Source organism: Mobula hypostoma, chromosome 1 (genome assembly GCF_963921235.1).
Source record: "Mobula hypostoma chromosome 1, sMobHyp1.1, whole genome shotgun sequence".
NCBI classification, from domain to species: Eukaryota; Metazoa; Chordata; class Chondrichthyes; order Myliobatiformes; family Myliobatidae; genus Mobula; species Mobula hypostoma.
In genome coordinates this window covers 124,002,020-124,025,697 of record NC_086097.1, presented here as the reverse complement: position 1 = coordinate 124,025,697, position 23,678 = coordinate 124,002,020, and the positions used below count along the sequence as shown (strand labels likewise).

General features: G+C 41.3%; 1 protein-coding gene across 1 annotated transcript; it reads left to right on the top strand.

Moving 5' to 3' along the window:
- The first annotated feature begins 14 nt into the window (after positions 1 to 14).
- On the top strand, positions 15 to 20,687 carry fbxo43 (F-box protein 43). Its single transcript, XM_063036023.1, has 5 exons — positions 15 to 131; positions 11,972 to 13,435; positions 15,657 to 15,759; positions 17,280 to 17,465; positions 19,889 to 20,687. The coding sequence occupies exons 2-5, from the start codon at positions 12,009 to 12,011 to the stop codon at positions 20,135 to 20,137; spliced, it is 1,965 nt and encodes a 654-aa protein (XP_062892093.1). The 5' UTR covers positions 15 to 131; positions 11,972 to 12,008; the 3' UTR covers positions 20,138 to 20,687.
- The last annotated feature ends 2,991 nt before the right edge of the window (positions 20,688 to 23,678 follow it).

The window sequence follows — 23,678 nt, the reverse complement described above, 5'->3', positions numbered from 1 at the left end:
GGGCGGTGGCGGGACGTCAATGGGTGGCCGGAGGTTTGCAGCCAAAGCCGCCTCAGTTTAGCGAGTGGTCGTTCCGGGGGAGCGTCGTCTGTCGAAGTTCGACGGGGTCATTTCACTTCGCTATTTATTGTGTGTGAGTATCTTTGGCTTTTAATGACTTGGTGAACCCGAGCACCGGGTCCTTTTTTGCGGTCGGCGACTTCTACCTATGGAATTTGTTACCACAGACGGCAGTGGAGACCGAGTCACTCAGCGCATTTAAAGAGGTTCTTGATCAGAAGGACGTCAAACGTTGTGGGAAGAAGGCAGGACAATGGGTTTGAGAGGGATAATAAATCAGCCGTGACTGAATAGTTGAACAGACTCGATGGGCCGAATGGCCTGATTCTGCTCCATTGTATTAAGTAGGATGAAAGAGCTGTCTATTGGTTTCTTTTTTCACGTATGTACGACTTGATTCGCAGTTTTGGTGAAACCCGACTGTCTTGTGGTTGAATCACGAACACGAGAAAATCCGCAGATACTGGAAATCAAAGTACTAATACAAGGTTTCGGTCCGAAACGTCGACTGTTTACCCTTTTCCATAGATGCTGCCTGGCTCGCTGAGGTCCTCCAGCATTTTGTGTGTTACATTGTGTTGTTTGAATTTTTGTGTCTGTGGCAAAGGAATAGTGATAATTGGGAGCACTAGTTCTGTTCTACAATATAGGCATCCATTAGTCTCATGAGACCATGGATTTGCACCTTGGAAGGTTTCCAGGGCACAGGCCTGGGCAAGGTTGTATGGAAGACTAGCAGTTGCCCATGCTGCAAGTCTCCCCTCTCCATGCCACTGATGTTGTCCTAAGGGCATTAGGATCCATACAGCTTGGTGTCGTCGCAGAGCAATGTGTAGTAAAGTGCCTTGCTCAAGGACACAACACGCTGCCTCAGCCAAGGCTCGAACTAGCGACCTTCAAATCCTTAACCACTTGGCCACGTGCCAACACTCTGAATGTACAATGCAACTCTGATATTTGCCTTCTCCAGATAGCCATGAACTACAGAAAGAATATACATCAATTTCCTCTGCACAAAAAAGAAAAACAAATAAAACTCTCAGACCTCAAAAGCTCCCTCACATAGAAAAACAGTGACAATAACAATTCCTGACTCCCTCACTCTCAAAATAAAAACAGCAACAGTAGCATCAAAAATTTGCAAACCACACCCCCCCCCAAAATCACCCAGCTGTCAATCGGCCACAAGAAAGAAAACACCAAAAAACTGAAGGAGACCAATATAAAGTACAGTCCACATAAATCTCATAACATTGAACAGTCCTTCTGTGACTCAGAGCTTGCACCTGGTCCTAACCTGTGGCACTGAAGCAAAATCCTTGCCTAATCACCTGGTCTTGATCAGATTAACCATCTGGGAGTGGAGAGTGGAGAAGTTATGTCTCTTTTCCTTGGAATAGAGGAGATTAGGATGGGAAATGTTTGAAGCATAAACGTGAGATTGGATATACTAAAGGAAGACTCCTCTCTTTCCCCCCCCCCCCAAATCCCAGATGGATAAAACAAGAGGGCATGTCTTAATGTAAGGGGAATTCATTTTTGGAGGAGATAGGGGGAGCTTCATGTAGATGGTGATTAGCATTGGAATGCCTGAGAGAATGGTTGCAGCTGGTTTGACCACAGCTCTTAAGTAGGACGTAGATGATCTCTTCAAACACTTGGGCATAGAGTATAATGAACCAAGTGCTAGGTGATGGGTGTCTGTAAGTTGACATGATAATTTGTGCCAAATGACATGTTTCTATGCTGTATTATTGAGTAGGGAAAATAGATCAAGGCATGTGAAAGAAGATGGGTTAAATTCCAATCCTTTGATTTAAGGAGCATCACCCGTAGAAATATGATATTATTCTAATCATGAATGTTCCAGCTACTTTGGAAACTCCAAAAATCCAAGGTAGCCTTGTGTTGGGCATGATTTGTGGATGCTGGAGAGGTAAGAAGAGGGGACATTGCAGTATTGATTAGAGAACATGTCTGACCAGGTTCCTCTAATAAGACCATATTGGTAGAAGATAGAAGTAAGGAAGGGGCAATCACTTGGAGTCTTGTAGTATAACCCCAATAACAGTCAGTGGGAGACAAACTGCAGGAAGGCACAAGAACAATTGAGTTATAATCCAGTTTATTCTGTGCACAAGTACAGTGAGGTACAGGTACAATGAAAAACTTGTAGCAGCATCCCTAGTGCAAAGATTTTCTGACAACACACAAAACATTGTTACAAGACAGTGAAGGAGGAGGATTGGTTACTGCAAATTACAGCACATAGCTGTGGGGAATTTTAACTTCTCCAGTATTGACTGGTGGTTTCTTATTGTGAGGGGCCTAGATGGTTCTAAATTTGTACAGTATTTTGAAGCCAATGCCAAAGTGATCATTCCAGAGAAAGAACTGCCCTACACCTAATCTTGAAAAGTGAAACTGGGCAAGTGTCAGTGGAGAAGCGTTTTTGGGAATAACTATGTAAATTTCAAAGTAGTTCAGGTGAAAGGTGAGGATGGTCTTCAAGTAGGGGTCCTAAACAAGTTTAGGAAGAGCCAGTTGATTAAGGACAGCAATTTGTGGGTAAAGCAACATCCAGCACCCTTTTCAAAAGGGAGATGGTGAGAGTTCAGGGCCAACATGTTCCCATGATATTGAAAGATAAGGATGGCATGATTGGGAACCTTGGATAATGAGCAAATTGAAGGGGTGGGGTGGAATAGAAGTATATGAAAGGTATGGATTAAAGTTCAGAGTTACCATATACTATTTTGAGATTTGTTTTCTTGCAATATTTAGCATTTACAGGAAAAAAGAATTGCAATAACATTTTATGAAAGTCTATACATAACAGATAAAGATTGACAAACAACCAATGTGCGAAAGACAAACATAATAAAATTAATACTGTGAAGGTAAGTTGTAGAATGTTCTTGAAAGTGAGTCTGTAGGTTGTGGAATCAGTTCACAGTAATGGTGAAGAAAGTTATCCACACTTGTTCAGGAGCCTGATGGTTGTAGGGTAACAACTTTTCCTGAATCTGGTGGTGTGGGACCTAAGGCTCCTTTTCTTCCTTCCTGAAAGCAGCAATGAGAAAAGAGCATGGCCGTGATGCATTCCTGTGACAGGGCTCCATGCCAATGTGCTCAATGGTGGGGACTGTTTTTCCTGTGATGGACAGTGCTGTGACCACCACTTCCAGTAGACTATTCCATCTCTTGGCATTGGTATTCCCATACCAGGCATGATGCAGCCAGTCAGGATGCTCTCTACAGTGCATCTATGTGTCAGTGTTTGGTGACGCAAGGCATAGGCGACTGAAAGAAGTGTACCTTTTGGATTATGGAGTGTAGAACATGGAACAGCAAGGGCCCTGCAGCCTCCAATATTGTGATGACCAATAAACTACATGATTGGTCTAATCTTTCCCTCCTACACAGTCCACTTCTCTTAAATCCATGAGCTTATCCAGCAGTCTTCAAAATATCACTGCTGCCTCAGCCTCTGCCACCACCACTGGCCGTGTTCCAGGCTGCACCTGAGAACCTGTTTCCAATTTATGCTCCCCATTTCCTGCCTAATACCATTATAATTAACCCTCCCCCAATCAAATCTCACCAACTTTCTAATTTATCTGCTGCTATCCTTGACCATAGCTATCCAAAAGATCATGGAGTTATGATCATTATCCCCAAAATGCTCGCCCACAGAGGTCTGTCGCCTGACTAGGTTCATTGCCTCATGTTAGATGCAGTATGGCCTCTTCACTAGTCAGCCTGTCTACATACTGTGTCAGGAATCTTTCCTGTATGCATTAAATGAACTCTGTTCTATCTAAACCAGGGGTTCCTAACCTGGGGTCCACTGACTCCTCAGTTAATGGTAGGGGTCCACAGTATAAAAATGGTTAGGAACCCCTTAATCTAAACCTTCAGTACCAAGGAGATGCCAATCAATATTGGGGAAGTTGAAGTGACCTGTGACAATACTTAATTTTACACTTTTCCAAAACAAAAGCTGCCTACTAATCTGCTCCTCAGTGTTTCTGTTGCTATTGTGGGTGGGGGTGGGTCTATCAATTACTCCCAATCAAGTTATTGCTCCCTTCCTGTTTCTGACTTCCACCCACACTGACTCAGTAGAAAATCCTTCCACAATATCCTCCCTTTCTGCATCTGTGATACTATCACTGAATAACAATGTCACCCCTCCCCATCCTTTACCTTCCCTGTCTCTTTTGAAACACCTAACTCCAGAATATCATGCAGCAAATCCTGCCCTTGTGACACTCTGTAGGAGAGTGTTTAATAAGGAAATTGGGAGGATTAAAAAGGCCCCACGAAGCAGTCTTGTGTGCCAGTGATTCAGATTTATTTCACACATGTACATGGAAACATAGATGAAATACATCATTCGTGTTAACAACCAACACCCAAAAATGTGCTGGGCCAGCCCACAAATGTTGCCTCACATGCTGCTGCTAACATAGCATGCCCACAAGCAACAAAACAAGCCCCTTCCCTCCCTCCCCACCCACACATGGACTGGCTTTTAGCCCTCCAGTCTCTGGCCATCTGGCTTCAACTTCCGGGTTTCTGATCAACCTTTGGGCTTCAATCTTTGGCCTTTGACAGAACCCGAACTCTGGGCTTATGGACTCACTGGTCCTCATGCCTCGGATCCCAGTACCCACAGACCTGGGATGCCCCAGGAGCCACAGACATCCTTTGATGCATGTCCACATTGCTGGCCTTTGAGTGTGGAGCATAGACCTAAACTGTGGATGTCTTTTCCCATGTCCACATCACTGATAAATCCAAGTACATTAGGAGAAAGGGGAACCAAGAAATGAACAAGTACCTCTTAATCCCCCAAAGGGGAATCAGTGATGGTGGGGTATGTATTTATGTGACCTTCTGATCTATATTTATTGAGGAAAACAACATGGTAGAGTAAGGGTGGCTGAGTAGAGATGTGATAGAATTATACTAAATTGATTAACATTGACAGGAGGAAATGTTTCCCCTATGACTATCAAAAACCAGCAAACGTGGATGGAGGATAAACTTTTTTCCATAATGTTTGGAATCTGGAATGTTATGGCCTGATGGCTGGTGGAAATGTCTACCTGTTCATTTAATAATGATCACTTGAATTGCCAAGGCATAGAAACCTACAATTTAAGAACTGGTAAATGGGACTTGTGCAGATGGGTACTTGGTGATCAGAATTCTAAAAGCCAACTTGCCGTTTGCCTTCCTAATTGCTCACTATTCCTACACATTAGCTTTCAGTAACTTGTGTACAACAGTCAGCTCTCTTCATGCATCCACATTTCTTGTTCTTTCACCATTTACAAAAACAGACAAAGCAGTAGTACCTCATTTCTTAATTTTGTTCTCCATTTATAAGGCATAGGTGCAGTTTTAGGCCACTTGGCTCATTGAGTCTGCCTTCTCCCCACAATTTTTGATGCCTTTACTATTCAAGAACCTTTTATCCTCTGCTTTAAATATACCCAATGACTTCAGCTCCACAGTTGAGCATGGCAATGAATTCCACAATTCACCAGCCAACGGCTAAAGAAATTTCTCCTCATCTCTGCTCTAAAGGGACATGCTTGTATTCTGAGTCTGTGCCCTCTGATCTTGGACTCTTCCCCTGTAGGAAACCTCTTTTCCACGTCCACTCTATCTAGGCCTTTGAATACTTGATCTGTTTTAATAAGATTCCTTCTCTCCTCCCGCCCCCCAACCAAACTCCAGTGAGTACAGGCCCCCAAGCCTTCAAACAGTCCTTGTTCCCAGGGTCATTCATGTGACCTCCTCTGCACTTCCTCTAATGTCAACACATTCTTTGTTAGACAAGGGACCCAAAATTGCTCACTATACTCCAAATATGGTCTGACCAATGCCTTATAAAGTCTCTGCATTAAATCCTTTTATACTGTGTACTTGCGGCCCATTATGCCACTGGTGTTGAGGGCAGCAATGAAGGTCCTTCGTCTCTGGCAATATTCAGGGCTTGCTTCATCATGTCAGTAGCTTTCTCTCGGTTTTCACTACTGGCAGTCATGCATGTCCCGGGTGGAGACTCAGGAATACCATTGCACTCAGATGGAAAAGGATTCTTCATTGCTGTTTCCATACCAATTTTATTTTACCAATCAGAGTTGTTAGCCTTGAGCTGAACCCTTAAACCTGGAGGACCTGTGGGCCACTCTTAGTCTGGCCTCTACTCTGACCTGTTTGGCATGAGTGACCCTACCAAGAGCCAAAGCACAAAGCCCTAACTCCAGCAAAGTCTCTAAACCCAATGACAGGGTTAAGGTCCTCTTGAAATGAATGCTAGCATTGTATTTACCTTCCTTATACAGACTCAACCTGCAAGTTAACCTTTAGGGAATCCTGCACTAGGACTCCCAAGTCCCTTTGGACTTCTGATTTCTGAATTTGTTCCCTCTTTAAAAACACTTTTTTTCTGACAAAGTGCATGACATGTATGACTATACATGTCCCTACACTGTAATCCAACTGCCACTTTGTTTATTTTCCTAATCTGTCCAAGCCTTTCCTCAACACTCCCTGGGTGCCCACCTATCTTTGTATTGTTTCCAAATTCACCCCCCCCCCACGCCATCAATTCCATCATCCAGATCATTACATATAATGTGAAAAGAAGTGGATCCAACACCAAAACCACTAGTTACCAGCAGCCAGCTAAGAAAGGCCCCCTTTGGTCCCACGCTGCCTCCTGCCAGTCAGCCAAATATCCATGCTAGTATCTTTCCTGTCATATCATGGGCTGTTGGCTTATCTTATTTAGCAGTCTCATGTCATTGCCCACCCCCTCTGCTCGTCCTCTTTATTTCCTTGTCACTACCCGGATTCTCGACTACTTTGTCATCGGAAATGTTATATATGATCCCTGCTGCCAAATTATCCACACATTGAATAGTTGGCTCCGGGTACTGAACCCTGCGGTACTCCGTCAGTAGAAGTACCCGTTTGTCTTTCTGCCGGCATTTGTAGTTCTCATTTTTTTAAAAAAGGAGCGTTGTTTCAGAGTACAGTACCTACTTGAGGTAAAGGACGGAGTTTGGAAGCGATTACTTGGGTTTTTGTATGCTACAAACGGGCAGTTTTTAATCGTTTTGTACGGAGTAATTGTTCACGTGACGAAATGGGCATTTTTTTTTAATGAACTACTAATCTCTATGCTATGGTTTAAAGAGCAGGGTGTTTGTTGACAGTTGCTTTTTTGTTTGGCGGTCATTTAAACCTCGTTTAGCGGGCAAATGCAAACAGCTGGCTTCATTGGAGTGGCGCAAAATTCAAATCCAAACGAGGGAACCTGCGGAAAAAAGCTTCGCGTGGAGGCAGCATCTGGTTCCCAAGACGATGGGCGGGGAGTGGAGCGGCCGAGCGCGTTCTCGGCTCGTTACCATCACAAGTTGCTCATTTCCAGCACCAGTTGCCCCTCTAGCCTTGCTCGAGGCTCCCGGTGTTACAAATCAACGCAGTGTTCGTCACCGGTTACAATTAACCGTGTCACTCCACACCAGAGCTAGCTGCGCAAAGCGGTGATCGGAGCGATTCGTTCTGAAAGGTGACTTTCCTTTGGAATTTGTCATTTAAAAAAAATCAGTTACACTTGGGTTCAATTTGTGCCAGCGTGTTTTCGGTTTTATTTTCCCTACTGTAGTGCCCACTTCAATGTCTTCATCCTATCTTAAAAGGGTATTGTACTCCAATCGGGAAAACGGTGGTAATATTCTATACTGGCGAACTTTCGCAAAAGTAATCGTTTAAATTTTCTAGAAATCAACCTACTGCTGCATTCCAGGATGCTGGAATACGTGTTATGGGACGCACTGAAGCTCTGTTTAGCCACCTCAAGGGCTCGTTAAGAGTCGAACCCTCCACTGTGCTCCTTCCGCTACTGCAGAGGCAGAGGCCGGGTGGGGTGAGGCACCCCTCAATTATTGTAGAAATGTACCCACCCCAGGGGGCCACATGAGTAGCAACAGTCCTATTCGTTTCAAGGAATGTAATATAACACGACTTGGAGCAGTGACTGTGAATGTAAGAATGGAAAGGAAATGGACAGTATTATTGTAAATATTTTTAATTATGAATTTTTTAAAGCCCATTAGTATCCCCTTTACCCCCGCTCAGTTTCAATGTTTCCGTGTTGGGATAAATTCAAAGTTTGCCGCATTTGACATACTCCTGCGCAATTTTACATGTTATTATTTAATTATTTATGGTTCTATATTGCTATATTTATACTCTATTCTTGGTTGGGGCAACTGTAACGAAAATCAAGTTCCCTCGGGATCAATAAAGTATGACTATGAATTAAGTTTAATGTTAGCAGATTATTCCTCTGCCCTCCAGTTGTCAATATAGACTAGGAAAAGCTGTTCTCCCCATCTGCCCTGCATAGCTGATCGTGAACTATCTTTACAGTACTATCAGGAGTTAGTAACTAAAAGTCTCTTAGGCAATTTGTGCAAATAATACAGCATGTTTTGGAGATGGGCCTATGATTATTCTGCATGTTTCAGAGAGAAGGCTAAAGAGAAGGTTCAAGAGTAACTTTCCAATGAGGAAAGAAATTGAAGAGTAGGTGCATGTTGTAAGATCAGTGGATGTAGGATGGACAAAAGCTGGATTGCTATTTGCTTGTGTTTTGAAAATTAAAGCCATGTCTCAAATATAACATCAGCATGCGGTTGAAATTGGGCAACGAGTGTTAACTTGATGTAAGTGGTGGACTCTTCCCCTTGATTAACACGAGTGATATAATTTACACAAACTAGCATCAGTTCACTGGGAACTTTTTATTCCATTATGCTCATTCAATTCTTGCTTTCCAATCAAGGAGTCATCATACTTTTAATCATCAATGAAAACTTGTACTATATCTCAGTAGCTTGAAACTAGATCCTGATATTAGTAAATGTATAGCATCTACTGTTGATTCAAGGTGGATTTTATTTTCCCTCACTAGGCTTTATTTCCTATCTGGTACCCTAATGAGCATAAATTTAGAAGATTTTGTCTTTTGTGGTAACCAGAAGAAAGGAGAGGGCAGTTTTAACTTGTAGCTTGGTATATTTGATTAGTTTCAAAAGTAGTCTTGCACATGATTGCATCAGGGCAAGCAAGAATTGACCACTTGTTATGTTTGTGACCATCTCAATTACCTTTGTACTTTAGCACTTCATGCCTGTATATGGACACGTTTGCAACGTTCCCATTCCAGATGGCTAAAGACACCTTTTTTAAGAAGTAAATCTTAATGGTTCAAACTATTTAATCTTCATCCTCTTGTCACTGTCAATAATGTAGTTCATGTTCTCTGGAGCCCCTCACCCCATGCAGAAGGATTGAGCCTACAAACGTTGTTGTGTGAACCAATAATCTTAAATCAAAGGGCAGTTGAAGCATTTTGCACACAGCAAGTTTTGTAAAGCAATGTCTGAAAGCAGAAACGGTTACAGTGCATATAAAAGTATTCACCCCACTTAGAAGTTTTCGTGTTCTGTTTTACAATATTGAATCACCGTGGATTTAATATGGCTTTTTGACACTGATCAACAGAGAAGACTCTTGTGTCAAAGTGAAAACTAATTTCTACAAATTGATCTAAATTTATTACAATTGTTAAACAATAATTGCATGATTTCTCACTCCCTTCAAGTCAGTATTTATTAGATGTACCCTTGGCAGTAATGACTGCCTTGAGTCTGTGGATTGGTCTCGATCAGCTTGGCACATCTGGACACTGCAATTTTTGCCCATTCTTCTTTACAAAATTGTTCAAGCTCTCTCAGATTGTGTGGGGATTGTATGTGAACAGCCCTCTTCAAGTCCAGCCACCAATTCTCAATTGCATTGAGGTCTGGACTCCAACTTGGCCACTCTAGGACATGAGTTTAGTTGTTTTTAAGCCACTTGTATGTAGATTTGGTTTTATACTTGGGGTCATTGTCTTGCTGGAAAACAAATCTTCTCCCAAGTTGCAATTCTCTTGCAGACTGCATCAGGTTTTTGTCCAGGATTTTCCTGTATTTTGCTGCATTCAGTTTACCCTCTACCTTCACAAGCCTTCCAGAGTCTGCTGCAGTGAAGCATCCCCATAGCATAATGCAACCACCACCATGCTTCATGGTAGGAGTAGTATGTTTTTGATGTGCAGTGTTTGGCTTACCCCAAACATAGCATTTAGACTAATGACAAAAAGCTCAATTTTGTTTTCATTAGACCATAGAACCTTATTCCAGCTGACTTCAGGGGTGACTCCCACATGCCTTCTGGCGAAATGTAGCCAAGATTTCATGTGTGTATTTTTCAACAGTGGCTTTCTCTTTGCCACTCTTCCATAAGGCTGTGACTGGTTAAGTACCCTGGCAGCAATCTGTCCCCATCTCAGCCACTGAAGCTTGTAACTCCCCCAGAGTTGTGTCCCCTTCATGCACGGTCATTCAGTTTGAGGACGGCTTGATCGAGACAGATTTACAGCTGTGCCATATTCTTTTAATTTCTTGATGATTGACTTGGCTGTACTCAAGGGATATTCAGTGACTTAGAAATTTTCTTGTACCTCTCCTGATTTGGGCTTTTCAATAACCTATTCACAGCATTGCTTGGAGTGTTCTTTTGTCTTCATGGTGTAGTTTGTGCCAGGATCCTGACTCGTCTGCACCGTCTAGATACAGATGTGCTTTAACTACAATCAATTGAAACACCTTGACTGCACACAGATCTCAATTTTACTAATTATGTGACTTCTAAAACCAGTTGGCTGCACCAGTGATGATCTGTCATATTAAAAGGGGTAAATACTTATGCAAAATACTTTGTACTTGTAGTTTAGATCACTTTGTAGAGATCTGTTTTCACTTCGACATGAAAGTCTTTTTCTGATGATCAGTGTCAAAAAAAGCCAAATTAAATAGCCTGTGATTCAATGTTGTAAAACAATAAAACATGAAAACTTCCAAGGGGGTGAATACTTTTTATAGGCACGGTATGTAATTGCTTGGGAAAGGAACTAAATGGCAATAATTCTTTGAGTTCCTTTCAATGTTGTGGTTCAAGGGGGATATGAGGACAAACTTTTTTACTCAGTGGTGGATGCCTGGAATATGCTGCCTGATATGGTGGTAGAGGCTAATCTATCAGTGGCTTTTGGGACATTTAGATAGGCCCATGAATATGAGAAAGATGGAGGAATGTGGACATTGTGTAGGTAGGAGGAATTGGTTTTTGGGGATTTCTTGATTTACTTTTTAGCTGTTTCAGTACAACATTGTTGGCCGAAGGGCCTGTTCCTGTGCTGTACTCTTCTATGAAACAGCAAAAATATTTGGACTTTTTAAAATTTCTTTATTTTGAGGAACAATTGGTAGAATAAAACCATACAATTTAATAAGGAAATTTATTAAGAGCAAAAAAATTGATATCTACCCAATGTGACCACAGTTATTAACAAAAATTTACATTTTGGATAAAGATAGAAAGATTAGCTTTTTTTTCCACACGTACGTCAAAGCATACAGTGAAATGCATTGTTTGAGTCAAATCAGTGAGGATTGTGCTGCAGCTGCCCGCAAGTAACACTGCTTCTGATGCCAACTTAGAATGCCCACAACTTAATAATCCGAACATTGGTCATTTCTTTGGAACGTATGAGGAAACCGGAGGAAGGCCACGCGGTCATGGAATACGTAGAAACGCCTTACAGACGATGGCAGGAATCAAACCCTGATCGGTGATCACTTGCGCCGCAAAGCAATTGCGATAATCTCTACACTGCTGTGCTGTCAGATTATTGCTGTTCTAATAATGCAAATTCACAAAACTGTAACTTATGGCATGAAGCAAACTTTTTTAAAATATGTTTGTTTGTTTCTAGGGGCTGCTGGTGACATCATATAGTCTGTTGTGTCAAGATGTTGAAGTTACTGAACTACTCGTACGACCTGCTGACCATCTCTGACCTCCAGGGAGCTAATCCTGAAAAGTTTAAATCCTCTGACGAAGAACCATTCAGGGAGAGTGGCTATAATGAAGGAGAAAGTGAAGTACACTCATTTAAATATTTCAATGGAGCCATACAAGAGCTTGGTTCCCATACTGTTGCTATATCTCCAGTAGTGGGAAAGGAAAGACAGTCCTTTAGTGCAAGGGCCTTCTCTACTGAAAGAAGGCTCGATGGGAAAAGAACCAACTCTCTTTCACCAATTTCATTGGAAACACCTAGGAGAACTGGCAAGACAATCACGTTGCGGCGGAGACTTCTTGAATCCCACCTCTCAAGTGAGAAAGTGCGGTTGCACAAAACTGTTCAATCCTCTGCAGCTGGTACAGAAGAATGGCCTTGCACCAGAATATGTGATAAATTATCCTTTTCAGATAGCTCATTAAATTCTCCTGGAGACTTGAATTTTGAAGTTTTATCAACCAGTGCCCTAAGTGATGAAAGTGGTGCTTCATGTAGAACTAAAAGGTATTTGTTTGCACAACAGCGAACCTCCACAATAGATGATTTAAAGTGTAAAAATCGGTTAACATATGAAAATGCATCTTCTGATCCATGCACTTCATTCAGTAAACTTGACCTCAGCAGTTTCTCTTGCTCTGAAGATTGTGGTGAATGCACCCTGTCTGAACCCTTTGTAACACCATCTAGACAGGGAAAATTCAACACATCTGGAGCTGACCAGTTTGTTACTCCAGTAAATTTCAATGTAAACCTGTCTGCAGGAAGAATGTTGCAAAGAACCCAGTCACAGGACAAATTGGATACCTCAACAGAAGACAGTGGGTATAATTCGGTTGGTTTGGAAAAATCACCTGATTCCTTCTCAAATGAGAATTCCTTTCAAGAATTGGTGAAAAATCAAAAAAAACCCAAGATGCAAGACTCTAAGAGGTCTGTTAGACAATTGGAAAGAACTAAGCGTCTGTCCACTCTCAGTGAGCGCAGCTCCCAATCTGAGACTGAAGATGAACATAAAGGAATTCTTCCACAGGGGTCAAATTACAAATTCAAATCTCCCGGTAAAGATGATGAGTTGGTCTTTGAAGAAAATAATTGGGAGGACTCTCTAAAACTTGGGAATTTGTCTCATACCCCTGCGTTGCAGTTAATACAGGAATTATGCATGAGGAAAAAAGGGTCGGAAAATATCACCAGTAAGGATGAGAATGGGTTTGAGGAAAAGGCACTAAGTGAATCTGTGCCTTCACTAAGTGGACTAATTGGCCGAAAAATGGGTTTAGAAAAAGTGGATATTCTGAAAGAACTATTGAACAGGAACTTGACGCATGTTCTCACTATAATTTTGTATTGCTTCACTATAGAAGATATCTGCAGGTAAGATTGGAGGAATGCAAATAGGTTTTTCCAAGTCTTTAGTCTATTTCCTCTTTGCTTCTCTGCACCTGCACCCCTTCGAAAGAAGTCCTTCAAAGCATTTAAATACTTTGACTAGGATGTAAACTTACTATCATAAAACCATAAGACATAGGAGCAGAATTGGGCCATTTGGCCCATTGAGTCTGTTCCACCATTTAATCACGGCTGATTTTTCCTTTCCTCAACCCCATTTTCCAGCCTTCTCCTCGTAAATTACAAATATTCAGATTCTTGAAGTGACGAAAGGAATGTATATGATCTTTCATACCTTAACTTTTAATCTCACTATCTATACTAGGTACCTATTTATAAGAACTTTTTGTGCTTGGGGCTGCTTCCTATCTTCCCAATTCCCCATCTACTACCCTCTCTAGCTTCCAACTTCCAACATTTAATTAACTGCATTTGTCATTAAACTGCTACAACATTTTGGAGACATGGAATAGAACTTTTTTTTTAAAAGGAAGATATAACTACTGACTAGAAAAGATTTTACAAGTTGCATACATCAGCGTGCACCTTAAGCCTTTGACAGCTTAAATGGAGGTGATTATCATAGCCTATTCTAAATATTGTTTTTCCTAAGTAGACCGAACTGGTAAGAAAACTCACTCAGTGGCCACTTAATAGGTACAGGAGTGGAAACCAGTGTGATCTTCTGCTGCTGTAGCCCATCCACTTAAAGGTTTGACATGTGCGTTCAGCAGTGCTCTTCTGCACACCACTGTTGTAATGCATTATTGAGTTGCTGTTTTCTTCATGTCATCTTGAACCAGTCTGACCATACCCCAACCTCTCTCATTAATAAGGCATTTTCACACATAGAACTGCTGTTCACTGGATTTTTCTTTTGTTTTTCACACCATTCTCCGTAAACTCTAGACTGCTGTGTGAAAATCTCAGGAAATCAGCCGTTTCTGAAATACTGAAACCACCCCATCTAGCACCAACAATCATTCTACAGTCAAAGTCACTTACAAAATTTCCCCCCCCTTATGTTTGGTTTGAATGGTAACGGGACTTCTTGACCATGTCTGCATGGTTTAATGCATCAAGTTGTTGCTGCATGATTGGCTGATTAGATTATTGCAGTAACAAGCTGGTGTGAAACTGCACCTAGTAAAGTGGTAACTGAGTATGTAGGTCGTCTCTGGGTTAATACACTCGCATTATTTTAAATTGCAAAGCTGAACTTGGATACATTCATCTCTGGCAGGGAAAGAGAAAACCAGCTCTGCCATTTCCAAAGGGTCTCGGCCCGGAACATCGACTGTAATCTTTTCCACAGATGTTGCCTGGCCTGCTGAGTTCCTCCAGCATTTTGTGTGTGGCTTCCTCTCCCTCCTGTTTTAGTCATTGTTCAGTCTTGTGTGCTTGATACCTTTTCATACCAATACTGTGAAGGTATGGTTACTACAATTTTGTGTACTTTCTGAGTTGCATATAAAATCATCTTGTTGAGTGTCTATAAAGTTGGAACCAGGGACAGTCTTTTAACAACAATAATGCACACTTTTTTAAAAATGCTTAAAAACAAATGAATGTTACACACTTGTTTAAATCGGATCCAGCAAGCTGGCTGTTGTTCATTTTGTTCTGGACTAAAACAATGTGTCCTGATGAAGGGTCTCTGCCTGAAATGTTGACTGTTTTTTCATCTCCATAGAGGTGGCTTGACCTGGTGTGTGTCTGGCAGAATCTATTGTATTTGTTTCGATATCTTTTTGTTAATCTTGAGCACTCTTGCAATACTCCATTCTTCAGTGCTTCAAGCCTCACTGATCTCTCACACCAGGTTGATGTAATAAACTAAATGTAGGCTTAATATTTTATTTCATCAAGCCCTCAAACAAAAGTGAGGACTGTAATTGCTGTCCATGTTCAGATGAACAAGTGTACTTCATATTTCATCAATGGTCAGAGCGACTCCTGCCAACTCAATAAGTCATAAAAAAACCTGCTCTGCCCATCAGCAGTTATTGTTGACTGACGTGGTTCAATAAGCATTACATCAGGTCCAAAATCATCAATACTTTGCATGACTTGTGTACAGAAACTTGTTTTGTCACTAACTGTAGACCCTTAACTTTAAATATCATCTGGCAGTGCTGCAGGTTACCCACTAAATGCACAAGTTTTTGTCTTTATTTTGCAAATTAAATTCTTGCCTTCAAATAAGAGTATGGAAAGTGAGCAAAGTCTGGAAGAAAATCATCAAGCAAGACCAAACACTGTGTCTCAAAAGAAAGCAGTATCTGAATGAAGTTCAAAATCACAGAATGGTATGTTTCTTTATATAATGTTTTGATAAATCATCTATTTTAGTTTAGAAAATCAATGAGCTATTTGCTGTAAGTTTGTCACTTTTGTCCTTGATGTGAAGCAGTGAGTGGTGAACTTGTATTCTTCCCAGTAGGAAGAGTATTTCCATAGAAATATCAGGAATCCAAAATGAAAACTGAAATATGCTCAGCTAGTCAGGCAACATGTAGAAAGAGATTTTGGCTGGAAGCAGTCTTTGGCATGAAACGTTAACAGAGTCTCTTTCCACAGTTGTTGGCTGCATGTTCCTGTCACATTCTTGATATATGGTTCATTCAGGGTGGAAGGGAAGTATAACAGCAACAATTATGACAAATGAAGTAAGGCTGCCACTATTCAAGAATCCGATTAACCATCTGCAGAAATCTGATATATCAAGTTGTAAAATTGGCTACTTTTTTCCACAGGAAGTTGAAGTGCATCTGAACATATAAGTTAATTTCAATCAATTGGATTAAATAGAGATAGATAGTTGAAATTCACAGGTCTCTGAACAGTGCTGTGGGGCAATCCTTGGAACTGATTCGATGCGAGGGGCATATAAGCTGTGTTTAAAATATAATGCAACAATCTGATAAGCAAGCTTTGAGCCCATAATGTTTCAAGGTGATGTGAATTTTTGAATGTGTTTTGCACAAGAGGTTTTTCTAATGGACTTTTGATCATGGGCAAAGGGAACGGCAGAGGTTTATTGCAATGACCAGCTAAATGCTTGTTCCGGACATAGCTAGTCTTGGACTGAATAGCTGAAGATTTTGAATTTGTAAACGGATACCAAGTGCTTCAGTCACTTAGATAGATAGGTAGAAATACTTTATTGATCCTGAGGGAAATTGGGTCTGGTTACAGTCGCACCAACCAAGAATAGAGTATAAATATCGCAATATAAAACCATTAAATAATTAAATAATAATATGTAAATTATGCCAGATGAAAATAAGTCCAGGATCAGCCTATTGGCTCAAGGTGTCTGACCCTCCAAGGGAGGAGTTGTAAAGTTTGGCCACGACTTCCTATGACACTCAGTGTTGCATCTCGGTTGAATGAGTCTCTGGCTGAATGTGCTCCTGTGCCCAACCAGTACATTATGTAGTGGATGGGAGACATTGTCCAAGATGGCATGCAACTTGGACAGCATCCTCTTTTCAACACCACCATCAGAGAGTCCAGTTCCATCCCCACATCACTGGCCTTACGAATGAGTTTGTTGATTCTGTTGGTGTCTGTTACCCTCAGCCTGCTGCCCCAGCACATTTGGCAAGCTTGTCTGTATTCAATGTGGGAAAATATCAAGAAATGAGTTCTTTCCATTACTGCATCAATTTGTTTAATTTGTGATGATTCTACAGGAGAAAGTTATCTAAGCATTTTGAAATGTCTGATTTTTAGATTTGTTAACTGATAAGTTGCTTGTTCAAATTTTTAATATCTCCAATTGGGGTATATAAGATCTGAAAATAATATCTTTTTTTTCCAACAGCATAACCAATTTTGGGCCACAGATGTTGAAAGCAGACGTAATCTCCTAGATCGTCCTGCTTTGAAATCTGTTCAGGCACAGGCAAGGGTTGTCTTCACACCAACTCACTCTACTCGACAGGAGCTAACCACTACTGGATACAGTAGTGCTTCCAAGTCAATTAGTAAACGAGAAGAATTCTTACAGGTAAGTGTAAGAATATCTATTGGAGTTTCCCATAGACAACACTGAAATTTGCTGAGTTAGCTGGTTTGATAGAAACTGTGTATTTTCATTTAGATTTGTCTCTTTGAGAGACAATTTTGGTAGTGTTCGTATAGCTGGTATGGAATTACCAAAACATGCCATCAGTTCACACATCAGTATTTCCTGCTGGCCTACAAATATTAGTACAGAAACAAAAAGTCTGCAGATGCTGGATGTCCAAGCAGCACGCGCACACACACACGCGCACACGCACACGCACACACACACACACACACACACACACACACACACACACAATCAATGCTGGAGGAACTCGCCAGGCTAGACAGCATCTATGGATAAAAGTATAGTCGATATTTTGGGCCGAAACCCTTCGGCAGGATTGGAGGAAAAAATGCTGAAGGAGTAGATTTGAAAGGTGGGTGCGAGGGGAGAGAAAAACACCAGACAATAGCTGAAACTTAAAGGGGGAAGGATGAAACAGAGCTTGGAAATTCATTGGTGAAAGAGACAGAAGGCCATGGAAAAAGTGGGGAGAGTGCACCAGAAGGAGGCAATGGGCGGGCAAGGAGATAATATGAAAGGGGGACAAGGGGAAATGGTGATTTTGGGGTGGGGGGGGCGGAGGCATTACTGGAAATTTGATAAATCTATGTTCATGCCACCAGTTTGGAGGCTATCCAAACAGAATACAAGGTATTGTTCCTCCACCCTAAGTGTGGCCTTATCCCGGCATGGAGGAGACCATGGATGGGAAGTGGAAATAAAATGGGTGGCCACTGGGAAATCCTGCTTGTTCTGGCGGATGGAGAGTAGATGCTTGGTGAAGCACTCTCCCAATCTTCTGGCAGACAGAGTGTAGATTGGGAGACCGCTTCATCGAGCATCTACACTCTATCTGCCAGAACAAGCAGGATCTCCCCGTGGCCACCCATTTTAATTCCACTTCCCATTCCCATTCCAATATGACCATCCATGGCCTCCTCCACTGCCAGGATAAGGCCACACTTGGGTTTGGGGAGCAACACCTTGTATTCCGTCTGGGTAGCCTCCAACCTGATGGCATGAACATTGATTTCTCAAACTTCCCGTAATGCCTCCACCCACCCCACCCCCACCATCACCATTTCCCATCCCCTTGTCCCTCCCTCCATGTTGTCTCCTTGCCTACCCCACCCATTGCCTCCCTCTGGTGCTCCCCACCCCCTTCTTCCATGGCCTTCTGTCTCTTTCACTAATCATCTTCCTAGTTCTTTGCTTCATCCCTCCCCCTCCAAGTTTCACCTATCACCTGGCATTTCTCTCTCTCCCCTGGCCCCCCCAACCTTTCAAATCTACTCCTCAACTTTTTTTCTCTAGTCTTGCCAAAGGGCTTCGGCTCAACATGGACTGTACTTTTTTCCATTGATGCTGCCTGGCCTGCTGAGTTCCTCCAGTAAGTGCTATAGTTATAGAGCGCAGTGCAGAGAGACAAAAGGTGTAAGGTAAGTTATGAAGTCGAGTGAATCTTGTCATGCTAGGGAACTGTTCAGTAGTTTTATAACAACAGTACAAAAACTATCATTGACCCTTGGGTTGTGTGCTTTCAGGATTTTTTTTGATGTTCTGCCCCATATCTTCTCCCGCATGACTATGTCCACAGTGGTTTGGGTCTGTTACAGTGTTAGTTGCTTTACCGAAGCAGTGAGAAATGTGGACGGAGTTCATGGAGTGCAGACTGGCTTCAGTGATGTGCTGAACTGTGTCCACAACACTCTGCATCTGCTCTTCGTCATGGAGGGAGCAGTTGCCATACTAGGCTGTAGTATACCACAATAGGATGTTTCCTATGGTGCATGAATTAAAGGGTAAAAGGCTGTGTGCCGAAAAGTAGTGTTTACTGTGTAAATTGAATATAAACTGAGTCTAATTCTTTCCAAATAAGGTTCTTGATCAATTCCTAGAACTTGGTGTTCAGTTAAATTTGCAATCACTTGTTTGTTCCTAATTGCAATGCAAATGCTGGAGGAACTCAGCAGGTCAGGCCGCATTGGTGAAGAGGAATAAACAGTCAATATTTTGGGCTGAGAACCTTCAAGACTTGGCCTAAAACTTTGACTATTTATTCTCCTCAATAGATGCTGCCTAACCTGCTGAGTTCCCCCAGTATTTTAGGTGTTAATCTGGATTTCCAGCATCTACAGAATCCTTTGTGTTTACATTCCTAATTGCTTAATTTGTTGGCCTTTAGCTAGAAATTAGTTTTGTCCTTGGCTCTGGCTTTGACCACACTATTTTGCAATGCTTATTCATGGATAGAATTGTTCTTTTTTCTCCCCTCCCCCTCCCCAACAAAATATATTTTATTTGGTAACATTAAAGGGTGAAAATTTGGAACCTAAACTATGAATTGTTGCTACCAGGTTGCCAAGACATTGTTTAATGATGAGGCTTTAAAACCATGCCCACGGTGCCAGTCACCTGCCAGGTACAATCCAATGAAGAAAAGAGGCCTCTGCAGTCGAGAAGATTGCGCCTTTGACTTCTGTACACAATGCTTCTGTGTTTTCCATGGATCCAGGGAATGCAGCAGTAAGTTTGTCAAACACTTTGGCAGCAAAGGTGGAACACCGGGAAGTGCTCAAAGCAAGAGGAACTTGCGAAGATTATAAACTTTAAAGAAAATGTAAACTTGTATATGTAAATAGAACCATGCAGACTCCCTAATCCCTTCTAACACTGTATACTTGATTTCCTTAGTTGTGTGCATATGTATAAACATTTTGAAGACTTTTTAAACTACTTTCAATTTGTACAAATCATTTTTCAGTTAGTGGGGGAGAACGTGTATCCAAGATTAGTTTTCAGATTTTATTTGCTCTAACTTGCACATCTGATTTCAGCAAACAATTTTGGGGGGAGGGAGCAGGGGGGTTGAATCTTCAGAATAATCAGTAATGCTGTCATGTCAGCAAGCCTGCTTCAAAATCATTGCAGTTTTTCATGTTTCTCAAGGGCACAGTTAAAACAAACTGCATAGCAGTAATCAGAAATGGATGAATTAGAAACTCGGTGTACAAAATTTGCAAACCGTACCTATACTCTTATTCTGAGCTCCCTTAATGTTTTCAAAGGCATTGGCTCCATGAATTTCTCCACTGTACTTTAAGTTCATCTATCCTTAATTTCTGAAACATTGTGCAAAATCAAGGTAGCAGGAATGTGTCAAGGTTATTTAAGACATTTTGTATATAGTTTTATACATGTTAAGCCAGTGGATATTTTTAAGTGAATTTTAATGTTACATGCTTAATAAAAAATTTTTCATGAAATGGAGTGAATGCATTTTCTTAATTAATTGTTTGGCTTTAAAAGAAATTTCTGCCAACTTTCAAATGCATGCACAGGCATTTTGCATCATCACATATGTGACTTTAATTCTTTGGCAAAACTAAATTTTCTTAAATATGACTCATAAATTTGAAGTTGAAGTGTGGCCTAACCAACAACATGTTCAACTATAACATGATGCCCCAGCTCATTCTCAATACTTCTGCTTGTGAAGGTAAGCAATCTAAATCCTATCATCTATCTCCATAGTATTTTTTAAGCCGGCTAATCTGTATCCTTGGGCAGCCATCCTCACTACATGCTACTCCTCCAAGTTTGCTGATACTTCCATTCTCAAAAGTCGTATCTGTCTGCAGCTTGGGGCCTCGGCCTCAATACCTCCCTTGTGCAATTGGATCCTTGATTTCTGCACTTGCTGACCCCAGTCAGTAACACATTTAGCCATATAGCCAGCAGCTATATTGTATATTAGGGGTTTCGGGAGATTTGGTATTTCTCCAAAGACTCTACCAAATTTCTACAGTTGTACTATGGAGAACATTCTTACTTGTTGCATCACCCTCTAGTATGGAGGAGCCATACACAGGATCAGAAAAAGCTGCAGAGGATTGTAAACTCAGCCAGCTGCAATCATGGGCATAGAGGTGATCTTCAAAAGACAATGCCTCAAAAAGGTGGCATCCATCACTAAGGCCCCCACCACCCAGAATATGCCCTCTTCTCATTAATACCAGCAAGAAGGAGGTACAGGAGCCTGAAGGCACACTCAACATTTTAGGAAAAGCTTTTCTTCTGCCATCAGATTTCATAAATACTACCTCAATATTTTTGCTCTTATTGCTCTACTTGTATACTGTAGTATAGTTATTGTAATGTCTTGTCTATTGTGCTGTACTGCTGCTTCAAAAGAAATTGCATGATATGTGTAAGTGATAATAAACCTCACTCCAATTCTGATTAAGCTTTTTTCCCCTAAAGAAAACTGTCTTCTTTGACCTTAGTTAAGATATCACTATAACATGGTAAAAGCCCTTTGAAACTCCAATATGTCCAATGAAGTACCCTATTAACATTTTATTATTTTTCCTGTGATTTCATCCAGGTTTCTTTTTTGAAATCTTTGATTACTCTCTTAAATTTCTGGACTGAGATTGCATGGTGTATTTTGGCATTTGTTTAGAGAACTATTATGCGCTTGTCAAATGGTTTAAAAATAAGTACTTTATTGATTCTGAGTGGGGAAATTATTTTGTTACAGCAGCAATATTTAAAAACATAATCTAATGTATAGAATAATAGCAATGTGCAATACTGTACAATAATGTATGACATAATGAAACAAACTATTGTACTATGATGAATGTTCTCCTATCGCACAGAAATGAACTGTTGTATATTAGGGAGAAAGCTTTGAAAATTCAGCCTGGGGCTGAGGCTGCACACTAAGCCAAATACATTTAGGATATACACGTGCAATAAACTTGAAATGTCACCACAGTACCAATACAATATGGGATGCAATTTTCTTTAGTCCTGTGGCTTTTCCCCATTGCTGTCTTTTTCCTGGCATCATTTGTTCTCGGAGCTTGATTCAGATTTATTTATCACGTGTCCATCAAAACATACAATGACATGCATTATGTGCATTAACAACCAACACACCTACAGTGTGAAACTAAAACTAATTTACAGCATATTTCTCAATCTTTTCATAATTAATGTTTAGAAGAATAAGGGGTGATGTCAACATGTTTGGATGCAGTGGCCACTCTAGGTCCAAGCAAAGGTGTAATTGATCAGCTTCATGTCCTTTTTATGATCACACGATGCTGCTGGACATTAAGAACATCAAGTACTGCAGGACTATCCCATCAGCAATTTGCTCGATAGCAATGGGGCTGGACCTATTGTATACCACCGTTGTGTTGTTGCCTGGACTTGTTGCATACTGTTGCTGTGCCAATACAGTGTGATGTTTTTATTGTGCTCACAACACACTGAATATTAGTAATGTGTACTGCAAGACGGGTTCATTGTGTTGCCTCAGTTGTGTGGGTCGCATCTTTCTGCTGCCCTGGGAGGAGATGCCACAACAGGTGTGTGAGACAGGCCTCAGTGGGTATGCTGGAATCTGTACTGAGTTGCAAACTGGCAGGGCTGCGCGCCCCCCACCCCCAATCGGTGCTCCCTCTGGTGTCCGCTTGCTGGAAAAACAAGCTGGACCCGAACAACTTGCCATCAATCTTGTATAGGCCATGCCACTCAGGGACTTCAGCAATATTTGTTTTTCTTTGTGACTATGTTTTTCTGCTAGTGTAACCATTTGTGCTATGTCCAGTGTGCTGTTGGTAATGTGTTTTGCAGCTTGGCCCCAGAGGAACACTGTTACATCTGGCTGTATTCATGTATGGTGGAATGATAATTAAACTGGAACTTGGTTCAATATCGACTATTGAAAGGCCCAGCTAAGGTGGACATGGAGAGGATTTTGTTTCCTATAGTGGGACAGTCTAGAACCAAGGACACACTTAAGAATATAAGGAAGTCCTTTTAGAACAGAGATGAGGAATAATTTTAGCCAGAGGGTGGTGCATCTATGAATTCATTGCTGCAGATGGCTGTGGAGGCCAAGTCATTGGGTACATTTAAAGCAGAGATTAATAGGTTCTTGTTCATAAAAATGTAAAGGGAAAAAGGCATAGGATTGAAAGGAATAATAAATCAGCCATGATGGGATTGTAAAATTCTGCTCCTGTGTCTTATGGGCACTGAGCTGGGGGAAGGGATTCAGGGTCCTGGATCACTGGGATCTCTTTTGGGGTAGAGCTGACCTATGTCCTATGAGTGATGGGTTGCATTTGT

Bases quoted from the DNA above. Each gene is read 5' to 3' on its own strand.
- fbxo43 (XM_063036023.1), top strand. From the start codon at position 12,009: ATGTTGAAGTTACTGAACTACTCGTACGACCTGCTGACCATCTCTGAC. The intron at 13,436-15,656 runs GTAAGATTGGAG...CCTTCAAATAAG, and splicing joins ACTATAGAAGATATCTGCAG to AGTATGGAAAGTGAGCAAAG. The intron at 17,466-19,888 runs GTAAGTGTAAGA...TGTTGCTACCAG, and splicing joins AACGAGAAGAATTCTTACAG to GTTGCCAAGACATTGTTTAA.